Genomic DNA, 20,850 nt, shown 5'->3' with positions numbered 1-20,850 from the left:
TGCTTCGAGCTATTTTAAAGCTCCTCTTTAGCACGAGATTAGATTATAACTTTTCATAAGATTAGGTTGTTAAACCTAATCACACAACGTCAAGCAAGGAAATTGATGACGAAATTCAAATTTGAATGAGGCTCTTGCTCACAGGCCTCGATTGCTCCCTCTCTCTTCTCGTTATTGCTTCCCGGGTTTCCAACCGAAATTAATTGGCCCCGGTGATAGCGCACAGACAAATGCTAATAATATACATTCCGCACACAGCTGCAACGGCCCAACTGTTGATTACGGAAAGTGGCTTTCGTGATTTCGCCTCTCGCTCTTTGCTGAATAATTGATGATACTGATGTTATCTAAGCAAAGCATGTCACCTCACAATAATATTCCCTTCCATGCAAGGGCGTGCGGACAGCCAGCATTTCGCGTTTGGTTTCATGATAAAAGCAGTGGTTTTGAATTCTTGTTTGAATATAATATCAGTTGTTCGTCTGAAACGATTAACATAAAATGTGTTTGCTTTTCAACGACCGACAATTTTCCATTATGAGCTTGTTCTTGGAACAATTTAGGTGGGAACTAAAATAACTGGTTGGAAAACAATAATCTTAATATCAATAATTTCAAATGTATGTGCATAATTTTTGTAAAACGCTTAAGCGATTTTTTACAACAGGTGAAATTTTAAGAGAAAGCTGCACTTATTTAGATTTTAAAATAAATTATCTAAAATATTCTGTCTTATTTCAAAACAAATGAAGTACAAATGTAAAGGAGAAGAATAGAAACAGGAAATATTTTCGCCCTCCATATTCACCCACGCATTATTATTATTATTTTTATATTTTTTACTTTCCCGTCATTTCTTAATTTTTCTTATAGTTTTATTCCAAATATTTGTAAATGCGGTTTTAGATATCATCTTAAATTTATTCTTTTTGTCAATTTTTATTTAATTAATTAACTTTTTGCCTCAAAAATCGAAAAGTCGTAGGAATAATTTAAGAAGCAATGGAGCAAGCACTCGAAATCAAAACAGTCGGTGACGACAGCAATATTTTCGCCATGGGGTGACGGTCAGCGTGGCGAGGAGTTGTATTTAAACAGTGATTGGCACTCACCAATCATGCGAATGTAGAGAGAGGACGCGGCTCCATCGTCGAACGGCGGGCAGGCGTCTTGAGCTGCAGCAGCGGAGTCGCTGGCTCCCGATGACGCAGACGAGGCCCTCTGGACCGCACTCGAGCGTCTCTGCAACACACAAGCACACACCAGCCACGTAAATACATAGCACTTTCGATATCGCGAAAGTAAACACTTCGTTGAGGCTAGTTAGACCGGCCGGCCTCGCTCGCTAGCTCGCTTGCTCTCCGCTCGCGCCTACAAAATACGTGCGCGCTCCTTAATAGCCGGCCAGGCAGCAGGGGCGTGCTTTCCCCCGTCCATTAGCCGACTTAATTCCCATTAAGGGGGGCAAATTAAGTGATGAATGGGCTCGTGCAAGTGCGCCGGAAGTGGGGATTTGGACGCAGAGGGTGCGTTTCGGTTGCGTGCGTGTTTTTCTCCTCCGACGAGAAAATTTAATTTGGCTAAATGACTAATTGCGTGGTAAGCTAACAATAAGTTGATTTCCTGCAGCACAGGCCGCCTCGTTATTTTTAGTTGACTCTAATTATAAAGACTTAAAGGCTTTACGGAACATATTTTTTGTGAGGACGAAAAAGCGGGGGTGTTTAATCTCCGTCTAGACTATTGTTGTGATACTCGCAAAGCAAAAATATATATGGCACTTTTCAGGTAAAGGAGTGTTTTTCCTTGTGCAGTGCGTACTTTTTTTTGCTGGCGTAAGTTCAAGGCATGTTTCAAGCATTTTCGGGTCTCTTCCTTTAGCATGGTAACCAACGTAATGGAGCTGGGGTGCAGTCGATAGTATAAATGTTAAAAAATGGTGGAAATTGAATTTTGATAGCTGGGAAGGAATATAAGTGACTGATTGTGAAAATAGAGCACGCTGCAGCTCTGATGTTTTCAGAATTTTGCATCAAACCTAAAAAATAAAGGTTATGAAATAATATGAATTCTAAAAATTAGCTTCAGTGAGGAACCCTCTGTTTTGTTAGTTGAAAAGGGAATTTCAATCTAGCATGATTTCCTAGTTATGAATCCGAACATTAGTTTGAAGCCTTATGGGGATTCCAATTATAAATATTTGAAAATGGGCAATTTCCATCTAATCATGATGAAATTTGGTACATAGATTTTCGTTGATGAGACGAATCGATCGATATGTATTTTTAAAACTTTTATAAAATCCTGATTTTTACACTTTCTTTATATGGTAAAATCTCCGAGAATTTTAGAGTCAAATTTGACTCATCAATCGATTTGTCTCGTCAAGGGGAGTATGTATACCAAACATCATCACGATAGAACAAAGTTTTTCCTAAAATAATTGATCAGTAAATGTAACTAAAAACAATTCTAGATTGAAAATTTTGGACTGGTAGTCCACGTAAACATCCCAAAAGTGCACACATTTGAGGAAAATAATTGCAAGTCAGAGTGGAATGAACCCAGGGTTCTCTCGTTGGTAATACAAGTAGTGATTTGTGTTTCATTTCTTTATCTCTGGACGTTTTGAATATTCTTCTCAAAATTATTTAACAGCTTTCTGCCTATACATGGCAAAATCGGGTCGGCCTTTACGTCCCATTGATTCTGCTCTTGATTTTGTCGATCAACACTCAAGAACTCGGTGAATTTTATTGCCTCCACCAGTTCAGAAATATCCACGTCCGAATTTTTCATTTTAGCCGGTGTGGCCAGCCACTGGCGGGTTGCCGGGCGTTGCACACAAAATCATATATTAATAGTTGGGGTGCAGAAATAAGCTGAGCAGACGGGAGCTTTTTGCTGGGTGGCCACCGCCGCGTTTATTTACCCAGAGCTCGAAATAATGGCGTTTTATATTTTTATGCGGCCGCGCCGTAAATTATGCAATCGCCAGCTGAGCGGGCACGGATCAAGTGTATATCGGAACAATTCCTCCAGGAGCTTCTTGCTTTCCTCGGCACGACATGCGAGCGAGCGAGTTTGTCATGCAAGGCGACGTTTCAAAAACGGCTTTTCCGCTGCTGCTGCTGCTCTATATACTTTTCCGAGACGGAATTGCCCTGTGTGTGTGTGTGTGTGTGTGTGTGTGTGTGTGTGTGTGTGTGTGTGTGTGTGTGTGTGTGTGTGTGTGTGTGTGTGTGTGTGTGTGTGTGTGTGTGTGTGTGTGTGTGTGTGTGTGTGTGTGTGTGTGTGTGTGTGTGTGTGTGTGTGTGTGTGTGTGTGTGTGTGTGTGTGTGTGTGTGTGTGTGTGTGTGTGTGTGTGTGTGTGTGTGTGTGTGTGTGTGTGTGTGTGTGTGTGTGTGTGTGTGTGTGTGTGTGTGTGTGTGTGTGTGTGTGTGTGTGTGTGTGTGTGTGTGTGTGTGTGTGTGTGTGTGTGTGTGTGTGTGTGTGTGTGTGTGTGTGTGTGTGTGTGTGTGTGTGTGTGTGTGTGTGTGTGTGTGTGTGTGTGTGTGTGTGTGTGTGTGTGTGTGTGTGTGTGTGTGTGTGTGTGTGTGTGTGTGTGTGTGTGTGTGTGTGTGTGTGTGTGTGTGTGTGTGTGTGTGTGTGTGTGTGTGTGTGTGTGTGTGTGTGTGTGTGTGTGTGTGTGTGTGTGTGTGTGTGTGTGTGTGTGTGTGTGTGTGTGTGTGTGTGTGTGTGTGTGTGTGTGTGTGTGTGTGTGTGTGTGTGTGTGTGTGTGTGTGTGTGTGTGTGTGTGTGTGTGTGTGTGTGTGTGTGTGTGTGTGTGTGTGTGTGTGTGTGTGTGTGTGTGTGTGTGTGTGTGTGTGTGTGTGTGTGTGTGTGTGTGTGTGTGTGTGTGTGTGTGTGTGTGTGTGTGTGTGTGTGTGTGTGTGTGTGTGTGTGTGTGTGTGTGTGTGTGTGTGTGTGTGTGTGTGTGTGTGTGTGTGTGTGTGTGTGTGTGTGTGTGTGTGTGTGTGTGTGTGTGTGTGTGTGTGTGTGTGTGTGTGTGTGTGTGTGTGTGTGTGTGTGTGTGTGTGTGTGTGTGGATAAATCATATTTGCTCAGCCGTTAACAAAAAGTTGGCCGCAATAACCGGCGAGCGAGACCAATAAATACACACGCCGTGGAACGAGCCAACGTGCTGAAAAAATCCAGACTGGCTGTCTGCGAAATTTATTTTGTTCTGACCCTGCCTACCGTTTTATTGATGTCACAAAATCGATTTTTGGCATAAAACAATGCATCGATTCTAGAATGTTTTGGTTAAGTCGAAATTGGGAAGGAAAATGGCGTCCGATGAGTACTCTGATTGTGAATATTGACCGTTTGATGGGAGTTTAATAAGTTCCTAAAAACTTATAAACAAAAGTTAAATCAAATTGATTTTGGTTATCGATTTGCAGGCAAATTTTCCAGCTCTTTAGCTGCCCAATTGTTTCCAAATAACATTCAAATACCATTCGATGCCAGAAACGAATCTGATGAAAGTAATTAGGCACGCCTTTGTGCGCCCCAATTCCAATTAAAACGTATAATCCGCGCATACGCCACGTACTGACGGGCTAATTTGCATTTAGAACGTTCCACAAAATGCAAAAATATTCAAGTCGAGCGCAGAAAAAGGGGTGAAATCACAAAAACCACTGACAATTTGCTTACACCCGGTAAATAATAAAAACAGCGCTGTACGCAAGTTGAACCGCGCAACGTACGCGTCGAGCTGGTTGCCTACATTTCGCTGTCATAACATTTCTCATTCCAGAGCAAAAATTACGCTCCTCGTCGGCCGGGGTGGCTGGCTGGCTGGCTCTATACGTGCACTTTAGCATTTCTCTCATCTCGCTCGTGAAATTTGCCAGCAGCGACCTATTTCCACATGCGCGTGTGTATGTGTGTGTATGAGCAACCAGGCCAGGCCAGCTCCAGCGAGTATGTACAAACAAAAGCAGCAGTTCTATTATCATTTTCGAAATGAAAAACGCGCACTCTCGGTGCATGAATGTGCCCGAGAAAACGCGCACAGCAACGTTGATTAAATCTGGCAGTGTGCGAGCTCAAGTCAAGTGTCGGCCGTTTTTTCAGCTCAGGAAATTGTACACTCTCGAGAAGGGAAAAAGCAGTCGGCGCGTAAACCATTTTTTGCGCGCCGCGAGTTTCTATTGGCAGAGCTCGTGTCGAGCGGCGGCGGTTTTGTTTACACCTGGGATGGAGCGAGTGCATGAAAGGGCTGCGATAAGGGCAGCGAAATTGCAGCCGACAAGACCGACCCCGTGTAAGTGCGTACACACACATACTGTGTGTACACACTCTCGCAGTTGGCGAGGCTGCGGACAAGGAGAAAAATTGCGCCCGGCAAACGCTACACAAGAGCCGAGCACGCCGCGAATACAAATTGCCGAATCTGAATTTACAAGTGGCGCCGTTTCTCACGTGGAATGTGGTCTTAACTTGAGCATGCAATTTTTTATCCCCGAAACCAGGTGGAAAAAACCTCAGAGAGGGCCTTTTGTTCATTTAAAAGGCAATTTAAGCGATTATTTGCCAATATGAAAACATTTCTCGATGTTAATCAGAGTTTAGAATTCGTGCGATGCGTTGTAAAATTCGAATCAAAAAGATTGTGAGGCAGGCAAGAATTGCAAATAAGATCAGAACTTCAGACGCTGGCATTCGACAACTTTTTCTTTTGGCATTTCGGCTCTATCGTAAGAACGAAAAGGATAATCTTATTTGTTTGTGGGGAGTTTATTAAATTTCAGCACTTGTAAACTAAGTAAGATAAAGAGGGGAAGCATTTTATTTTAACATTGTTAGCTGATTAAAAAAGTGCCTTAGGAATAAAATCATTCTGTATACGGTTTACATTGGGAATCGTTTTAAAAACTGATTTTATGGAGTTTTCTTTCAATCGTAATAATTTTTGACAGCCTCTAATTTATCGATTTGTCGTTTCTAAAGAGGAAAATCACTAATAGCTCCTTTATGGCTGGAGACAATTGGTCCAAATACTCTGAGCTGATTTAGTGGAGCTCCATTAATCAATTTTGGATATTATTTACAAAACCTTTATTAAACAAACTTAATTTTCAGCCAACATTATTTTTTTTTTTCAGAAATACAAGAACCAAACAAAAGGAAGCTTTAGTAATATTTGGAGATTTTACTTTTTAAAAAAGGTATACAAAGCGCAAATTTTTCTCAGTAAATCAAAACTGATCAATTCATGACTAACTCAATAAAAAATTGTCTATAAAACAAATTTAACTCAAATCAAAACACAATTTTCACTCATGTTTGACTCTTAGGTGACATTTTCAGCCTGCGCAAATCGTTAAAAAATCGAATACCGAACTTGGTACTCATAAAGTCAGGTTTCGCTATTAAAAACGTATCATCCTAGGAATTTCTTCGAGAAGTTGTAAGGAGATGAAGTGAAACAATTTACGTTGCTAAATTATTCTGAGGATTACGATTTTATAAATTTCAGCACATGATGTTATGACAAGGCTGACTTAAAAACAAGTTTTAAACTGGACGGCCAAGCAGGATTTAATCGCTGCTGGGATCAGACTGGGATTACATTCCTCCGAGTATTCCAGCCAGGCTCACATTTTAAACGAAATTTTGTAGAGAAATTAATAATTTTCTCTTCGACCTCTTAAAATTCTTCTAAATCGATTAGTGTTTTTTCAGTGTTAATAAATAACCATCGGTGCAAAAATATTCTGCTTGCTTTGTGACGTCAAAGAAAAGAAAATCGCGATTCGGTTTCAGCCAACAACGGTTTCACTATTTCATCCCCCGGCCGTAATGAAAACAAAAGACTTCCACTTCCATCGATTTTAATCAGCGATACACGGGTGAAAAGACGCGCGCGCGGCTGTTGTGCCGTGTTGATAAACACTTTGTCGGTCGGCGCGGCGGAGAAAATTGCTGCGTGCACCGCACGGCAGCCGCGGTGCACATAAAGGTATACTCCACTTTCGTTCTAAACACACTCGCTGGAAATGCAAACGCGGGCGTTTATTATGTGCATAAGCGACGTTCGCAGTGTATGCTTTTGTGGGAGGGGACCAGTGCTGCCGGTTGTTGTGGATTTATTATATCAAAGCTGTTTGCACTGGGCGCGCGGGATTAAAAGGCAGGCCGCGCGATGGCTAATCACCTGAGCAAATAGCTCGCGCACACACACACACATACACACAGCTCAGCATTGACAAAATAATCGACTCGTCAACAAAAGCCAGAGTGGCATTATTCGCGGGCCAACTAACTATCTGCTCCGTGCTGTAATGCAGCCAGGGGATCAGTGCCTTTTAATTTTCTATTGGTAACACTTTGCCTCCCCCAACTGCAGGGCGGTCGATGGACAGTCTGAAGCTTTGTATAATATGTTTGTGTTTAAAGTTGGCACAAAGCTAGAGGTAATTTCAGGCGGCGGCTGGCTGAACCGGCTGCAGCTAAATTTTAGCGCGGCGGTGGCTGAGCGTTTACGCCGACGGCTGGTGCAGCTGACAAAATTTTTAAAGTGAAGTTTGCTTAACGGCTTGTTTTCTTTGTAACTTTTTTCTCTTAACTTTTTAACCGGCGGCTGGCGGCTGACTACGTGATCCAAAATTAGCCGGCTGGCTGAGACGTCTACACAAAGCGTAAGTTTACAGTAGTTGCAAATAACTGTGGCGATATCATGGACGGAAAGCATTATAGATGCGGTTAAAAAGTTTTTTTAAAAATGCTCATAAAATATGTTGATTTATAAGCTGCATGACATTGAACGGTTACAAACGGAATTTAATATATTCAAAATTATGTTTATTGCTGATCAGCTGGGGAAATCCCTCATCATAAAAAAACAAGGGGGAGATCAGGCAGCTGAAATAATGCTCACGAAAGGCCACAAAAATCTCAATTTGGCAATTTTACAATGAAAGTGAATGGTTATGCGTAACAGCGGGCAGATTCAGCGTTTGGCAGGCGCTAGCACTTTTATTGATTCTTCCGCAAATATTGACTCTTTGGCTTCTGTCAGCAGTCTTTCCTAGTTTAAGGAATTAGCAAAGTTCTTTGTCGAATTCACCATTCAAGTCTTATCTTTGGCTTATTGATTTACAGCTTTTGAGCATCCAGTTTACCTTTTTATGGAAGAAACAGAACAGTATTGAGAAACATCTATCAAGATATCAGCCTTCATATAACAAACACAGTTTTATGATCACTCATCAAATAACAAAATTTGAAATACTTAAGCTCTTTTCGCGTGCAAGATAGAAAGGATTGCATTATGCAGAGCAAACTCGAAACCTCTATACCTCTTTTCAAAGGAGGATCGACGAATGAGAGTTCTCCGTTTTTAAAGCGTAAATACATAGGAATGAAGAGCCATCCAACGCACAACCCTTGGAAAAAACGTTGAAACGTTGGTCGGAAGCAGCCAGCTATCACATATATCCAAACAAAAATCTCTCCGCGCGTTTCTGTGTTTACTTCAAAACTGGCTGTGGGCGTATGAGTGTTTTTAAACCCCGAGCCCAAAATTCTAGCCCATCTTTCTCGACGCCGCAGCTTTGAAGTTGGCATTTTCACCCGTGAGAGTCGTAGTCGGCAAATGTGTGCGCACACGCTCCAGTTAATTAATAAAATTGCTTAACGTCGAAAAAGCCACTCCAGCAGCTTTATTGATCAGCTAATATAGAAGCAAGAGGGCCTTTTCATTTCTTATCAACCACGGACGAGAAATGTAGATAATTGCCTCCTTTCAAAAACCTCCCTATAGACACTGACGAATGATGGACACCATAATGTGAAATGATAAAAGAGAACATAATCCCCTTAATCTAAGGGCGATAAACCTAAGTAAGTTTTATTTATTGCGATTTTACAAATCTATATTTTTACTGGGATTTTTGTTGTGAAAGATGAATAAGTAGTTAAAACAATTATTAGAACATTTTCAGTCTCATTGTTAAATTTAGGGATAAAGAGAATTTAGCGGTAAATATGCTCAATTTGGGAACCGGCGTGAATCTCAATTATGCCGTAGAGATAATGGACAGACGAGAGCAGGCAATATGGTGCGCGACCTTCCAAAAACTACGCCCGATGACGTCAGTCGAGCGGCTCCTCTCGCAAAGAACCAACCAAACGACGGACAAGCCGCGAGAGAAGTTACATAAAACGAACCGCTCTCGTGCGTACGCACCACCGCTGCCAAGAATACGTAAAAGCTACCCTGCAGTCTCCCTCTTTTTCTCTTTCCAGCGGCGGTGGTGGCAAAAGCAAAGTTTCGTCGCAGCAGAATCGAACCGCGAGCAGTCAGCTGCATTTGCGAATTTGTTTCGCCGGCTGCCAGGAAAATTAGGAAAGTTTGCACGCCCACACCCACGTACATTTCCCGCCAGCAAACTTTTATTGCTTTTCTCGCCATCGCACTCGTGCTGAGTGATGCTATAATTACATATGCACCGCACCTGAGTTCCTCAATGGTCGGCAATGTCAGCAGCGAGCACCTTTCCTCGACAGCGACGACGAAACGATTTTAAAAGCGGAATGCCTGGGACGAACAAATAAATTAGTCATAAACTAGATTTGCAAATAATTAACTTTATGTAACACGCGCCAATTAGCATCGGCGCAGTGCCGCGCTCCGTGCGAAATTGGGTCAAAGTTGGCCAGGCCCAGAGTTTGCAAAGTGGTGCAGCAGCACCTAGTGAACGAAATGACTCCAGCTGCTGGCCGCTTTGGTGATAAATAACAAAGCAGTGACGTCACTGGCGGTGGCTCTCTGCCAGATGAAGTGACACTCTTATTTTGCGAGTATAATCTCAACTTCGGCTGCGGTCATTTGCGTATTAATTCCATTTCGCCGGTTGAAACAGTGCCATTTTTGGTGGGCTGTCAGCATATCATGTTAGTCCTTTTATTTTTGAAATTTTAGACGGACTGTTGTGGTTATGTTATTCACGCACGACTGTTGGCTGAAAGCGTGCAGTCGAGCGAAAAATCATTGCTTTGAACAGGCCGGACCAAAGAGGCCCTCTTTTCATGAAAACTCACTGGCTTATATTTCGACCTGTTAAAAAAGCAAAATTAAATTATCCGTTAATTTTAGCGAACGAAATATGAATTAGAAAATTTACAGGCCAGCTATTTGAAGTCAAATCCAATAATTGTTAAGAAGAAAAAAAAGAGCAAAGATATTTTGATAACGCATAACTATAACTTTAAGAATGATTTAAGAATCCAATAATTTTTCTTTTTTTCTTTTCCTAAAAGATGTTTCAATAGCGTTGATAGTCGCATTGAAAAACATCAGCAACATGGCCTTTAACCTTCCGCTAAATAGTTGTGGCGTAAAAAATTAAATATAATTTAATCGCTTCATGATTCGCCTTTGGGGAGTAAAAGTTGGAATTGTTCAAACAATTGTTCAGAAGAAAACGCAAGAAAGCCGTCATTTCAGCAGAAGCAAGGCGTGTCTGGAAGAGCAAAGCCGCGTCTCTGGTATTCAGCAGCTCTGCGACATGGCAAATCGCCTTTACCGAGGCGAAGAAGCGGCTCACATCAGCAATTCGGGCCCGAGCAGGCAGGCTTTGGTTCCCACGGGAGCGGTCGCTGCAGGCAGATGTGGCCGGGGCAGTAATTATTGCGTTCTAATTGGTCGGATGGCGTTTTCGTTGGTCGTCGGAGCGAACGAACCCCGCCCGTGTCAACAGCAATTAGGCCACGGGTGCCGCTCCAATTTCCGCTTGCGGCGCCGTGCGAAAACAAACGTGCGGTCGGCAGTCGAATTAATTCGGCCGCGCGCGGCAGTTGCACCGCGCGCGATTGCTTTTGTTTCGGCGGATGAACGAGGCAGGCAACCTGCTCAGCATCACTCACTCCATCTCGGCCGGTCGCTTCCCGACTCGAGAGCCACTTGCGCCGCCTGCCACTTTTGCCCTTTCCTTGCAGCCGCTGTTTTTTGCCCGCCTGCCCATTTCAATTCGCAGCCCACGTCGGCGTTTTTTCTGCAAGGCAGCTGAAGGATTGTTTTTTCTAATTCGACTAGTGTTAAAGTTTTAAGTTACGTTTCCAAGTCTTTTATTTGCATGGCATATTATCTAAAAGATTTTTTGCTGCTTATTCAAGGAAAAGAGATCAAATGACAGTGAGAGTTTTAAAATTAAACATAAAACAAATACTCAAGGAAAACAAAAGTTACAATGGTGGCAATTTTTTTAAGGGAAATTGAGTGTTTCTTAAATGGAGAGGACTTTCCCGGACTGCAAATCATACTAAATGACATTGAAAGCCCCGTGTGGTCAGTGCATAAACTTATCATCAAGGATGTACTTAAAATCAAAATTTACCCAAGTAGCATTGCATATCTTTACTTTAAATTTTATTATATATTAAGGAGTTACCGTAATAATGCATACAACGTTGGATTTATCTCGTGCAGAGGAATAAAAATCGGCCAAAAGAGCCTAGGTGAGCAACATAAACTTTTGAAAAAATGAAAAGGATTTATTTTTTTGTTATCTTTAAAATTTTCGGGTTGATAATACAAAAATTCTTCCTAAAGCCAATGATTACAATAAATACAAATCAGTTTGTTCAATTATAATCATTGCACCCTGTTAACAATTTATCAAATGGCGTCAGTCGTGTGATTCTGGGGGCCCAAGATCGCAAGATCAAGAAAAAGTTTGGCTCAAATAAAAGTACTGAGCAAGTGTCAACCGCAACCTCTGTTGTAATTGGACGATTTGAAAGTGGCCCAGTTTAAAACTCAGCTTCTACGACACGTCCGAGCACAGTTCAAAGCAATGCAGCCGTCCATCCACATTTCAGTTGTCCCTTTGTCCCGCATTGGTACACAAACACAGGTGCACACAGCAGGACAGGCCGCTTTGCTTGCTCATTTGCCTGAAAGGAGCCTTTGATTCAAACTTGGCCGCTGCTTTGGTTTGGAGCGCAATCAATCCAGCCAATTAGCGGCCGTACTAACGAGCCGCGAATTAATGAGCGAGAGCGAACTCCGTTATTTTTGCGCGGTAAAACGTGGGGCGATGGTGTTATTATTACAACGATCGGCGACACCGAGAGCTCGGCAGTCAGAAAAGCAATGTCTCGTTAGCCACGGAAGAGGGAAGAGCTGAGATTTTCCGCTTCGATTTTTCTGTTCTGACAGATGACTTCAAATAATGTAGTTTTTTTTCTGTCGCTCGTGTGATTGTCAAATATTTGGTTCAACGACCGAACGAAGAATCTCATTGACGAAAGAGGAACAGTGCTCTTCGTCACTTGCGAAGGGCACCTCATCTTCTTCTTGCTACTACAGTAATCCCCGCAAAAGCGGCGTGGCAATGAATTAATGCGGCCTATGAATGAATTAAAATGAATGGAGCAGTTGCGACGAGAGAGGAGAGATTTTGTTGGACCACGCTCTCGCAGCACAATATGCAAATCGGGCGGTCGCGGCCGTCGCTTGGCGATGGACTCGCGTACGCTTGGATATTTTGGATCTTGGCAGTCGAGATGAATTCCGCATAATATTTATCGGCCTCATTTTTGACCACTCCATTCCCATAATAGCCGCGAGACGCAGCGCGAGTGCGTGCCCACTTTTCATCTCGATGAATCGGTGTGTGTGGGTCGCCTTAAGTGTCCTCAAGGCAGATTGCCTCAAAGGGTTAAGCGGGGCAGTGAGCACCAACGTATTTGAACCAACTGCGCACTGCCTCCCACAAATCAAACCTTTGCCGACAGATTCAGCCCCAAGTGAAAAAAGGTTCCACTCAAGCCTACTTCCTATTTTTAAAATAAGAGCAATAAAACTATTTCAATTTATTTTAAGCAGGAAATCGTGAAATTCATAATAAAGCTGATTTTAAAGTTTGCTAACCTATTAAAAGATAGTCAGCTGGACGTAAATTTCATCAGTTAACTATTTAAAAAAATATAAATTCACAGATTCATTCAAATTTGCAAATGTTCAACTGAACGAACAGGAAGCACAAATAGAAAATCTACCTCAAGATGAATGAAATTAATCAAAATATCAAATTTAGAGGCACAAAGATAAACCATTTAAATTTTGCAAGTCCTTCTATTTAAATAAGGATAATTTTTCTTTACTATGTCATCCTTGACTGATAGATTTCCTCAAACATGGTGTGAGATTAATCAGTGATATTGCTCTTTTGGGACTTAACTGGGCGGTCCTCTCACATGCTCTGCCCAGTGCGTTTTTCTTCTCATTCTGCACACATACACAGAGATAGAGAGAGATAGAAAGAGCGACAACTACACGCTCCTCCTTGGGCTGCTGCGAGCGAACGAGAGTGACTGAGTGACAGTCTGGCTTGGGTGGTGTCGCCGATACTCTGGAGCCGCGCCAGACTTATTACGGTAAAGCACTCGCTCTCGTGTGCATGCCTCGGCGGCGGCGGAACCCAAGAGGCGGCAAGTGCCGCCCAAATCGCCTCCAGAATGCCTAGGCCTGCCGGAAATTCTCGCACGCACTTTTGATTTACTCTCGCAAGCAAGTGCGTCGCCAGGAGAGAGAAATCGCTTGCTAATCCACGCTCGCCTCTTGGCACTCCAACAGCTTGCTCTTGAGTGTTTCAATTCTGTCCAGGGCACGTCGACTTTCTAATGAGGGCAACAGCGGATATCTCGCAATTCACCGTGTCAATCATGAGTAATTCCCTTGTTGCGCGAGCCTAGGGTGGATTATGCTACGTATTTTTGAAAGGAGGCTGAACGAGAGAACTGCTAGCTCTCTCATGACAAGTTAGATTTAAATCTAAAAAGATGGAAACCTTGAGATTTTTTAAATGGAACCAGCTGTAAGCAGCAAAATATTTTTGATATTCAAAAGCGGAAATTAGCTACTACCTTGTATTTTTCTTTACAGAACAAGCACGAACGAACACGAGCACTTTGAGAAAAAGTTGTGACAGAAGTGTCCGGCAAGATAAATCCAGAAACAAAACTGCCCCTGTTTCAAATCATCACCTCTCATTAATATTTCGCGTCCAAGGCTGCTGAAAATAAAATCGCGCCTCAAAGACAGATGTCCCGGCGTGCTAGTCAAAGCTGACGCCTGAATTATTGTATGACAAGTGGTCGTTCTGGTGCATCAACAACAGATTTTGCTGCTGCCAAGGAGTTTGAACGTGCCCCAAGAGAATCTATCACGCGAGGAACGCAAGCGAAGCAAAATACAAGCGCGTTTAGACGTTTCCGTCGCATCGATCTACCCGGAGGCGTCTTTCCAAACTGCGTATCATTCGATCGCTTATTATTTATCATTTATTTTTTCATAGAACCTCTGCTCACTGAGCACATCCCGTGGGCTATGAGCTCACTGGGTCCCAATAAAATAGCCGAGCCGATAACATGGGGCCACAGAGGAACATGAGCCTAATATGGCCATCTTTTCACCTCCCCGCAACAATATCTTTTATTGAAAAGCAAGAAATTTGCCCTTAAAGCCGGTGGAAAGGTGCGAAAGTCAGGTGGTGCCGGTGCGCCTCCCAGCCCTTCGAGATATTTATTTTGAGCATTTCAAGTCGCATAATTAACCACCTTTTGCCATCTCTGACATTGGGCAGACAGCTAGTAATATATAGATCCCAGAAATGCTCATCGCTTTATAAGAAATATGCCTTGTCAATGCAAACTAACGGGGATGCATCTTGAAGAAAGGAGATTGTCAACTCTACGTGAATTTTTGCTAAGAACAGAGAACAGGGCATCGATGATTCAAGAAAAGTGGGCTGATCAGAAAATTTTCCTCATCATAAAATCTGAAATCGATCGAATGGCAGTCTCTTTTCTTCCGTCAGGGGCGTGTGGAGATAAAAGGAAACCCCGTAAAGGATCGTCAGCGCGGCCATTCATTAAAAGCAAACGACACACATACAAAGAAAACAAGACGTGAATGTTGTGAATGGCCAGTGACGTCACAATCCGATTGATAATAATTATTACATGGTGCGGGTGCTGTCTTGCTGCGAACAAGGGTTGTTGTGCCCGGCCGGCGTAGGGAGCTGAATGGTAATCCGTCTTTTCAGGCAGCATAAAGCCGCATAAATTGAGGCAGATTGGAGAGAAAGAGAGCGCGCAGAAGAGCAGCAGCAGTCGCCGATCAATACGCCGCCCGATTGCATCCAAGCTGGAGCCAAAGGTGCGTGTGTATGTGTGTCTGTGTGCACGCTGTGCGTGTGAGAGACCATAACGACTTGTCAACTGCTCCAGAATAGACCCCCGCGACGCCTCCGTCAATTCGCAATGCCAATTTGCACGCTGAAATTGCTTCATGGCTGCTGCTGGGTGATGATTGCCGGCGCGAGGCCGTTTCTTTTTATTATTTGTTGGCGACGACGGCGTCACCGCGTTTTGCTTCGCAAATCGTTTCAGATAAAAGATGTTTGAACGACCGCAACTCGTGTCACTGAAGCAAAAGGTTAATTTAGAATCTAATTGCAAAAGACAATTGGACACTCGAAAATTGACAGGATGCAATTTTGAATTAGTTTCAATTTATCTCTTAAACATTCTAGTTTGTTAGAAAACAGGGCATGATTTTTACTTAAGTCTTGAAATGTGTAACACCGTTGGTGTCATATGTTAAATTTCTCGTATATTCTATCTACATGCCAAATTTGCTTTTGTAGTTATCGTTGGTTACATTGACGAACGGAATGGTTTCTTGACAAATCTGCTTAGTTTTTAATTGAATTGTGTGATAATGTGTGACCGTCTGTGCATCTGAATCCGTGCAATCTTTGAGTTTCGCTATTTTCACTGTTCTATTCGGTCAGTTAGTGGAGATCCAGGCGGCGTGATTTGACAATCCTTGCACCCCCATACCAACGGTGACGTCGTTAGTTTGAAACCTGGTTAAAGGCGCAGTCATTGTGCAATGCAATCAATGGGATATCGGGTGACCCGGAGTGGAGTGAGAGAGATGCATGCCGCTGGCGAGAGCGAACTGCTTGTGCTGCACATATTATGCATTCATTATACAGATGCACTCGGTTGTTGGTCGCCTGTGATCCGGATCGGGCAGATGAAAGCAGTAACACAGCGTCTTTCTCATTGAGAACGGTCCTATCAGCGGCGTCTATCATCTAATTAGCCCGCTGCAGAGCGCTGGAGGACGGCGGGCTATTGCATAATCCGTGGAGGAATGAATAATTGACGTTGAGTGGCCGACGCCGCGTTGCTCGGCGCAGAAAACAGTCGTGGGCACAAGACAGGCGCGCAATTCGTTTGCGTTCTAGAATGCTGCGCTATTCCGGAGGCTCCTCGCATTGCGCAAACTTCGCACGGGAGTCACTCTCGGTTTGTCATTTCTGGAATGATGTGATGATGTGATGAAAAACGCCTCTTCTCTGTAGCTGATTACTCTTTTAGTTAAACGATATATTAAATTCGAATAACCCCCCCTCCCCAGGGCGTATCCATAAAACTGAATGGTCAATTTTTTATGTCGGTGCATCAGAGTCCCATAAAAACAGGAAATATTGGATCCACAAGTTTATATATAGTGTGCCAAGCATCCGTTGACCGATTGTTGTTGCGGGTTGTGGGGCAAATTTCACAGGAGTGGCAAGAAACCGCCATATCCTCCCGCACACTGAGTGAAGAGCGCAGGAGATAAATGCGCGAGTGCAGCGGAGATAAACTGCTTTACAACTTTTATAACAGCCGGATGCTTAAAAGTTGTGTTCGCCGAGTTGCGGCAGCTACAGTAGCACTTGTTTCGCACACAGCCTGTTTTTATAGTTTTCTTTGCCGTGGAAGCTGGCGCATCTAGAATTTTTGAGGGCATTCTTCAGAGCCATTTGCGGAATAAAGGAGAGATGCAATTAGCGAATACCTGCGTTTCGTAGGAAAATCTCCGTGGGAAAATTCTGTATAGATGTGGCTATTCTTAGTTTTCCGTCAAATTATTCAAACATCGCTAACAACGCACTCGACTATAAAAATAAAAACCGTCGGCACTAAAGTAGCATTCCACGAAAGGAATGAACACACAGTTGTAATTTTAATAAATATTTATCTCAAAAGCTTTCAATTTGTTTCACTGAACAACATTCCAATCGACTTCACACATGATTGCTCGTTAAATTGCTTTTAGCACTTTTTAATGACCGATAAGCACCATTAAAACTCGGTTTTTCATTCAGAGCGCGCGCGCTTCTTATCCGTGGCTCTTGTTTATCCGCCTGACCCCTTTCGGCGAACGTTGCGTGAAACTAATCCATTTACAGGATCGAGATATAGACTTACGCAAGTACCGCGAAATCTAGCAGATCCAGTTTCACCGACTCGTTCAATTTAATTCAATTTAGTTCCCGAGCACGAACAGCAATAAGAAGCAGTGCCGCGGAGAGGTGAAAAGCGAAGGATTTCCCTTTCTCGCGGGGTGGTCCCCTGCTGTTTACACGTCTGCGTGCATTGCCTGCTGCTGCTGCTGCGTGCTCCAATGTTATGACACGTTAACATGCGTTGATGGGAATTATAAAGCCGCGCACTCTTGACCCATTTCGCAATGGACGCACAATTCAAAGCGCCGGCCGTAACCTGCTTCCACGTTCGATCGGTGCTGCTGCTGCTGGATTAAAAAATATCGTGAGCAAGGAACCCCCTCGCAATAATGTGAGTCACGGGCGCAACACGACTATACGTTTTTTACTTATTCTCACTCGAGGCTAATGAATTTAAAATTTATTGGCGCTTAGCAGGCAATGTTTCGGTTTTCTTCCAACGCAAAATTCGAGCAGAGCGTACTTTGCTTATCGTCCATCAGCGCGCGTTTTCCCCAGGCTGGAAGTTGGGCTGGAAAAAGTATTTTAAGCAAGTGTGCTTCTGTGAACTAGAATTAGTTTGATTTTAACTCGCGATTTTAATTTATTTTTTGATCGGTTCACCTCTTTTGAGTTAGGCGACACCCTGATAGCGAAAAATCCGTGTCCTCTAACATCGCGAACACATAACATGAGCGCTCGGGCATCTTAAGAGGCCCATCGAGAAAAGGACCAGCTCATATACAGTCCCGCACTGGGGTCTTTTTTTGAAACGTTAGATATTCGTCCCGTGAAATTAATTCACGCATGGTGGAAAGGTGCGCAAAGCAACACGTAGCGAGTCGGAAAGTTTTCGGAATTTACCCAGATCCGAATGAACTCGTCATTGCTATGCAAAAGAGTCTAACGGAGGCTCACATTAGCCCGCACTCGATCCCAAATTCGCTCGGTTCTCACTTAGCAAGTGCCGCAAATTATGCGCTCAACAATACGAGTTCTCTGGATAATTTGATCACCTTCCAAGCTTACCAATAATAAACAGAAATTTACACAGAAGGAAAGTTTTCTCTTCCTTCCGACACGCCTTATTGAAAAGTGATGTGTATGTTCATTCCATAAATATACGCAAATCACATCCCATAGTGCATTGCATTCAATGCAGTTCGATGTTTTCTTTCGCATCACGTCTGACTGACCGCAGGACAGGCAGAAAGGCGCTGTTGACACGGAGACGCGCACGTACACACATAAAATTACAATTATTAAACAGACATAACGCACAATCAGCGAAATTGCTATGACAGAGGCGTCAGTGTAGTTTCAAAGGTGCGTGGAGGCTGCATACAAATCGTCGTTGCGGAGTCGTGCAGCGATTATTGAGCAAATTAGTCGACTGAGCGCAGATAACAATCGGGCGGAAAATAGCCGCGGCGATTCACGTTTTTAATTCATTTCCACTGCACTCGGGGCCAGGCACGTGATTTTGCATTAATTGAGTGTGGAGGGAGAGAAGAGAGAGAGAGAGAGAGAGAGAGAGAGAGAACATATATATTATATAAATGCACCGGCAACCTTGAAGCAAAAAGTATATATGCGTGAGAGCGACTTTGCATTCCGAAACGAGCCAACGAAGGAGTGGTCCAGCGCAAATCTCGTCATAAATCATCGCTCACTCGTCAAACATCCAACATGTCGGCGTGACAAATTAATCCTTTCAGCTGGTATTTGCGCATTCAGAGCTTTTCAGAAGTGAATGCCTCGCCAATTAAAGGGCCGACGTGGAGACGCACTGCACCCGCCTGAAGAGGGATTTTTTGCTCAGAAATTTCGGTGGAGCGAAAGTGGGGCGTATAGCTTGCCCTTTTTGGGCTCGAGGTGAATGACATAGAGTAACAAAGGTGGGTCTGATTTAAGAAGGGCTCTCCTTAATTTGCTCGGCGCTCCAACACAGGTCACAAGCCTTCATTACGAAACCTTAATCAGCTTTATAGACATAGAAATTGAATCGTTCAGGTTTTAGACAAAAACTATTAAATATCAAAATGTAATATAAAAAAACAGAAGTGGGATTTTGAACTGTTCTATTGTTCTCTATTATCTATAAAGTTTACTCGCTGCTTTCAAACGTGTTAAATTTTCATTTAAAGACTATTCATTTCAACAGATTTATACATTTATCCCACTAATGCAGCTAAAATAGACACTGTATCTGTTTTCCTGAGTTATTAAATGACAGCGATCTTGAGATCTCGTAATCTGAGTCACTGTTTATCTCCTCCAGAGAGGAGTAACTTATTCTTTCTTATAAGCTGCATTGTTCAAATAATATCTACTTCAGGTCTTTTAAAAGTATTGCAGCGCTCAATTTCATCATCAGCGATTATATACCAATCAGATTAGTTTTTTCTCCGAGCCTTTCAAAACTCAAAGAGTTCTCAAATCATTTAACGTTACAACAAAAGCCGATTTTGCTCAATCAAAATTTTCAATCGTGTATACCTTTATTTATCCGATCCTATCACCGAACGCTGGAATGCGGAGAATGTGTTTTCTTTTATGACTATTCAATTTTCCCAATTCATTTCAGGGCCGAATTTCCAAGTGCGGCCCACTCGCATCCCGAGAGCTGCAATAAATTACGAGGGATGCGCGGCAGCACGCGGCGAATTCATCGCAATTCTGCGCGTATCTCGACACGAAGAGATTAAAGTGTTCAAGAGCGATTGCGCAAACTTTGATGTTTAATTTAACAGGAATATGATTTGTCGGCGAGTCTCTGCTCGGTGCTGCAGATAAAATGGGAAGAGCCGTGCGACGCGCACGTGAGCCATTTAAACGCAAGCGAGCCAGCAGGTTTTTGGACGAATTAGGGTCAAACATGTTCCTCGGACGAGCACGGCTATTAGCATGTTTGCAGGCGGAAAGATAAAGTACACAGCGCCGGCCGCACCACTTGCCGAAAAGAGGATTTCGCTCTCGCGCGCGCACGTTTCATTTGAATATGTGCACATATAGACCTGCAGCAAATCTGCTCTTCTGAAAGTGGGAACAGTCATTCGCCAAGACGAGCTGGACAAGCAGCCAGCCGATTTAGTTCGCACCACTGCCCTAAAACGCTCGCCCGCTCGCTCGAACTTTTGGCAAGAGTCTGGAGCCCAACCAAACCGATTTATATGCAAGTATTAAGCGGGACAGTGGAGTGTCCCCTGCTATCTCACAAGCAACCCTTTCAAAAAGTATAAATTTTTGTTTTCCACACACATTCTAAACGTGTGTAAACATTTATTGAAAAAAATTTACACTTACAGCCCTTCCAATGTTGTAGCAATAGAAAATTAATTTTTTTTTTCAGGAAGGAAAATCATGGATATCAGACGTAGAAAAGTATAAAAGTTAAAGAAACTATCCACGGAAAAATTGCTTGCCCCATTTAAATTATTTTTTAAAAGAATTATTGCGCCCTCTCTTGGCTTTCTCTCGCTATTTTTAGACTTCATTCGGTGAT

The 20,850-nt window shown here is 43.1% G+C and overlaps 1 protein-coding gene across 6 annotated transcripts in view; it reads right to left on the bottom strand.

The window, feature by feature from the left end:
- The window catches only part of LOC135934275 (high affinity 3',5'-cyclic-AMP phosphodiesterase 7A-like), a 65,245-nt gene that overhangs the window by 18,832 nt on the left and 25,563 nt on the right, over positions 1–20,850 (bottom strand). For all 6 annotated transcript variants that reach the window (XM_065475897.1, XM_065475893.1, XM_065475896.1 and 3 more), the window contains exon 2: positions 1,113–1,242. In XM_065475897.1, the coding sequence (XP_065331969.1) occupies positions 1,113–1,242 (130 nt within the window). The remainder of the gene's footprint in view (positions 1–1,112; positions 1,243–20,850) is intronic.

The sequence above is a fragment of the Cloeon dipterum genome, chromosome 1, assembly GCF_949628265.1.
Source record: "Cloeon dipterum chromosome 1, ieCloDipt1.1, whole genome shotgun sequence".
Classification (NCBI taxonomy): domain Eukaryota; kingdom Metazoa; phylum Arthropoda; class Insecta; order Ephemeroptera; family Baetidae; genus Cloeon; species Cloeon dipterum.
The sequence above is the reverse complement of the archived record's forward strand: the minus strand, read 5'-3'. Positions and strand labels throughout refer to the sequence as shown.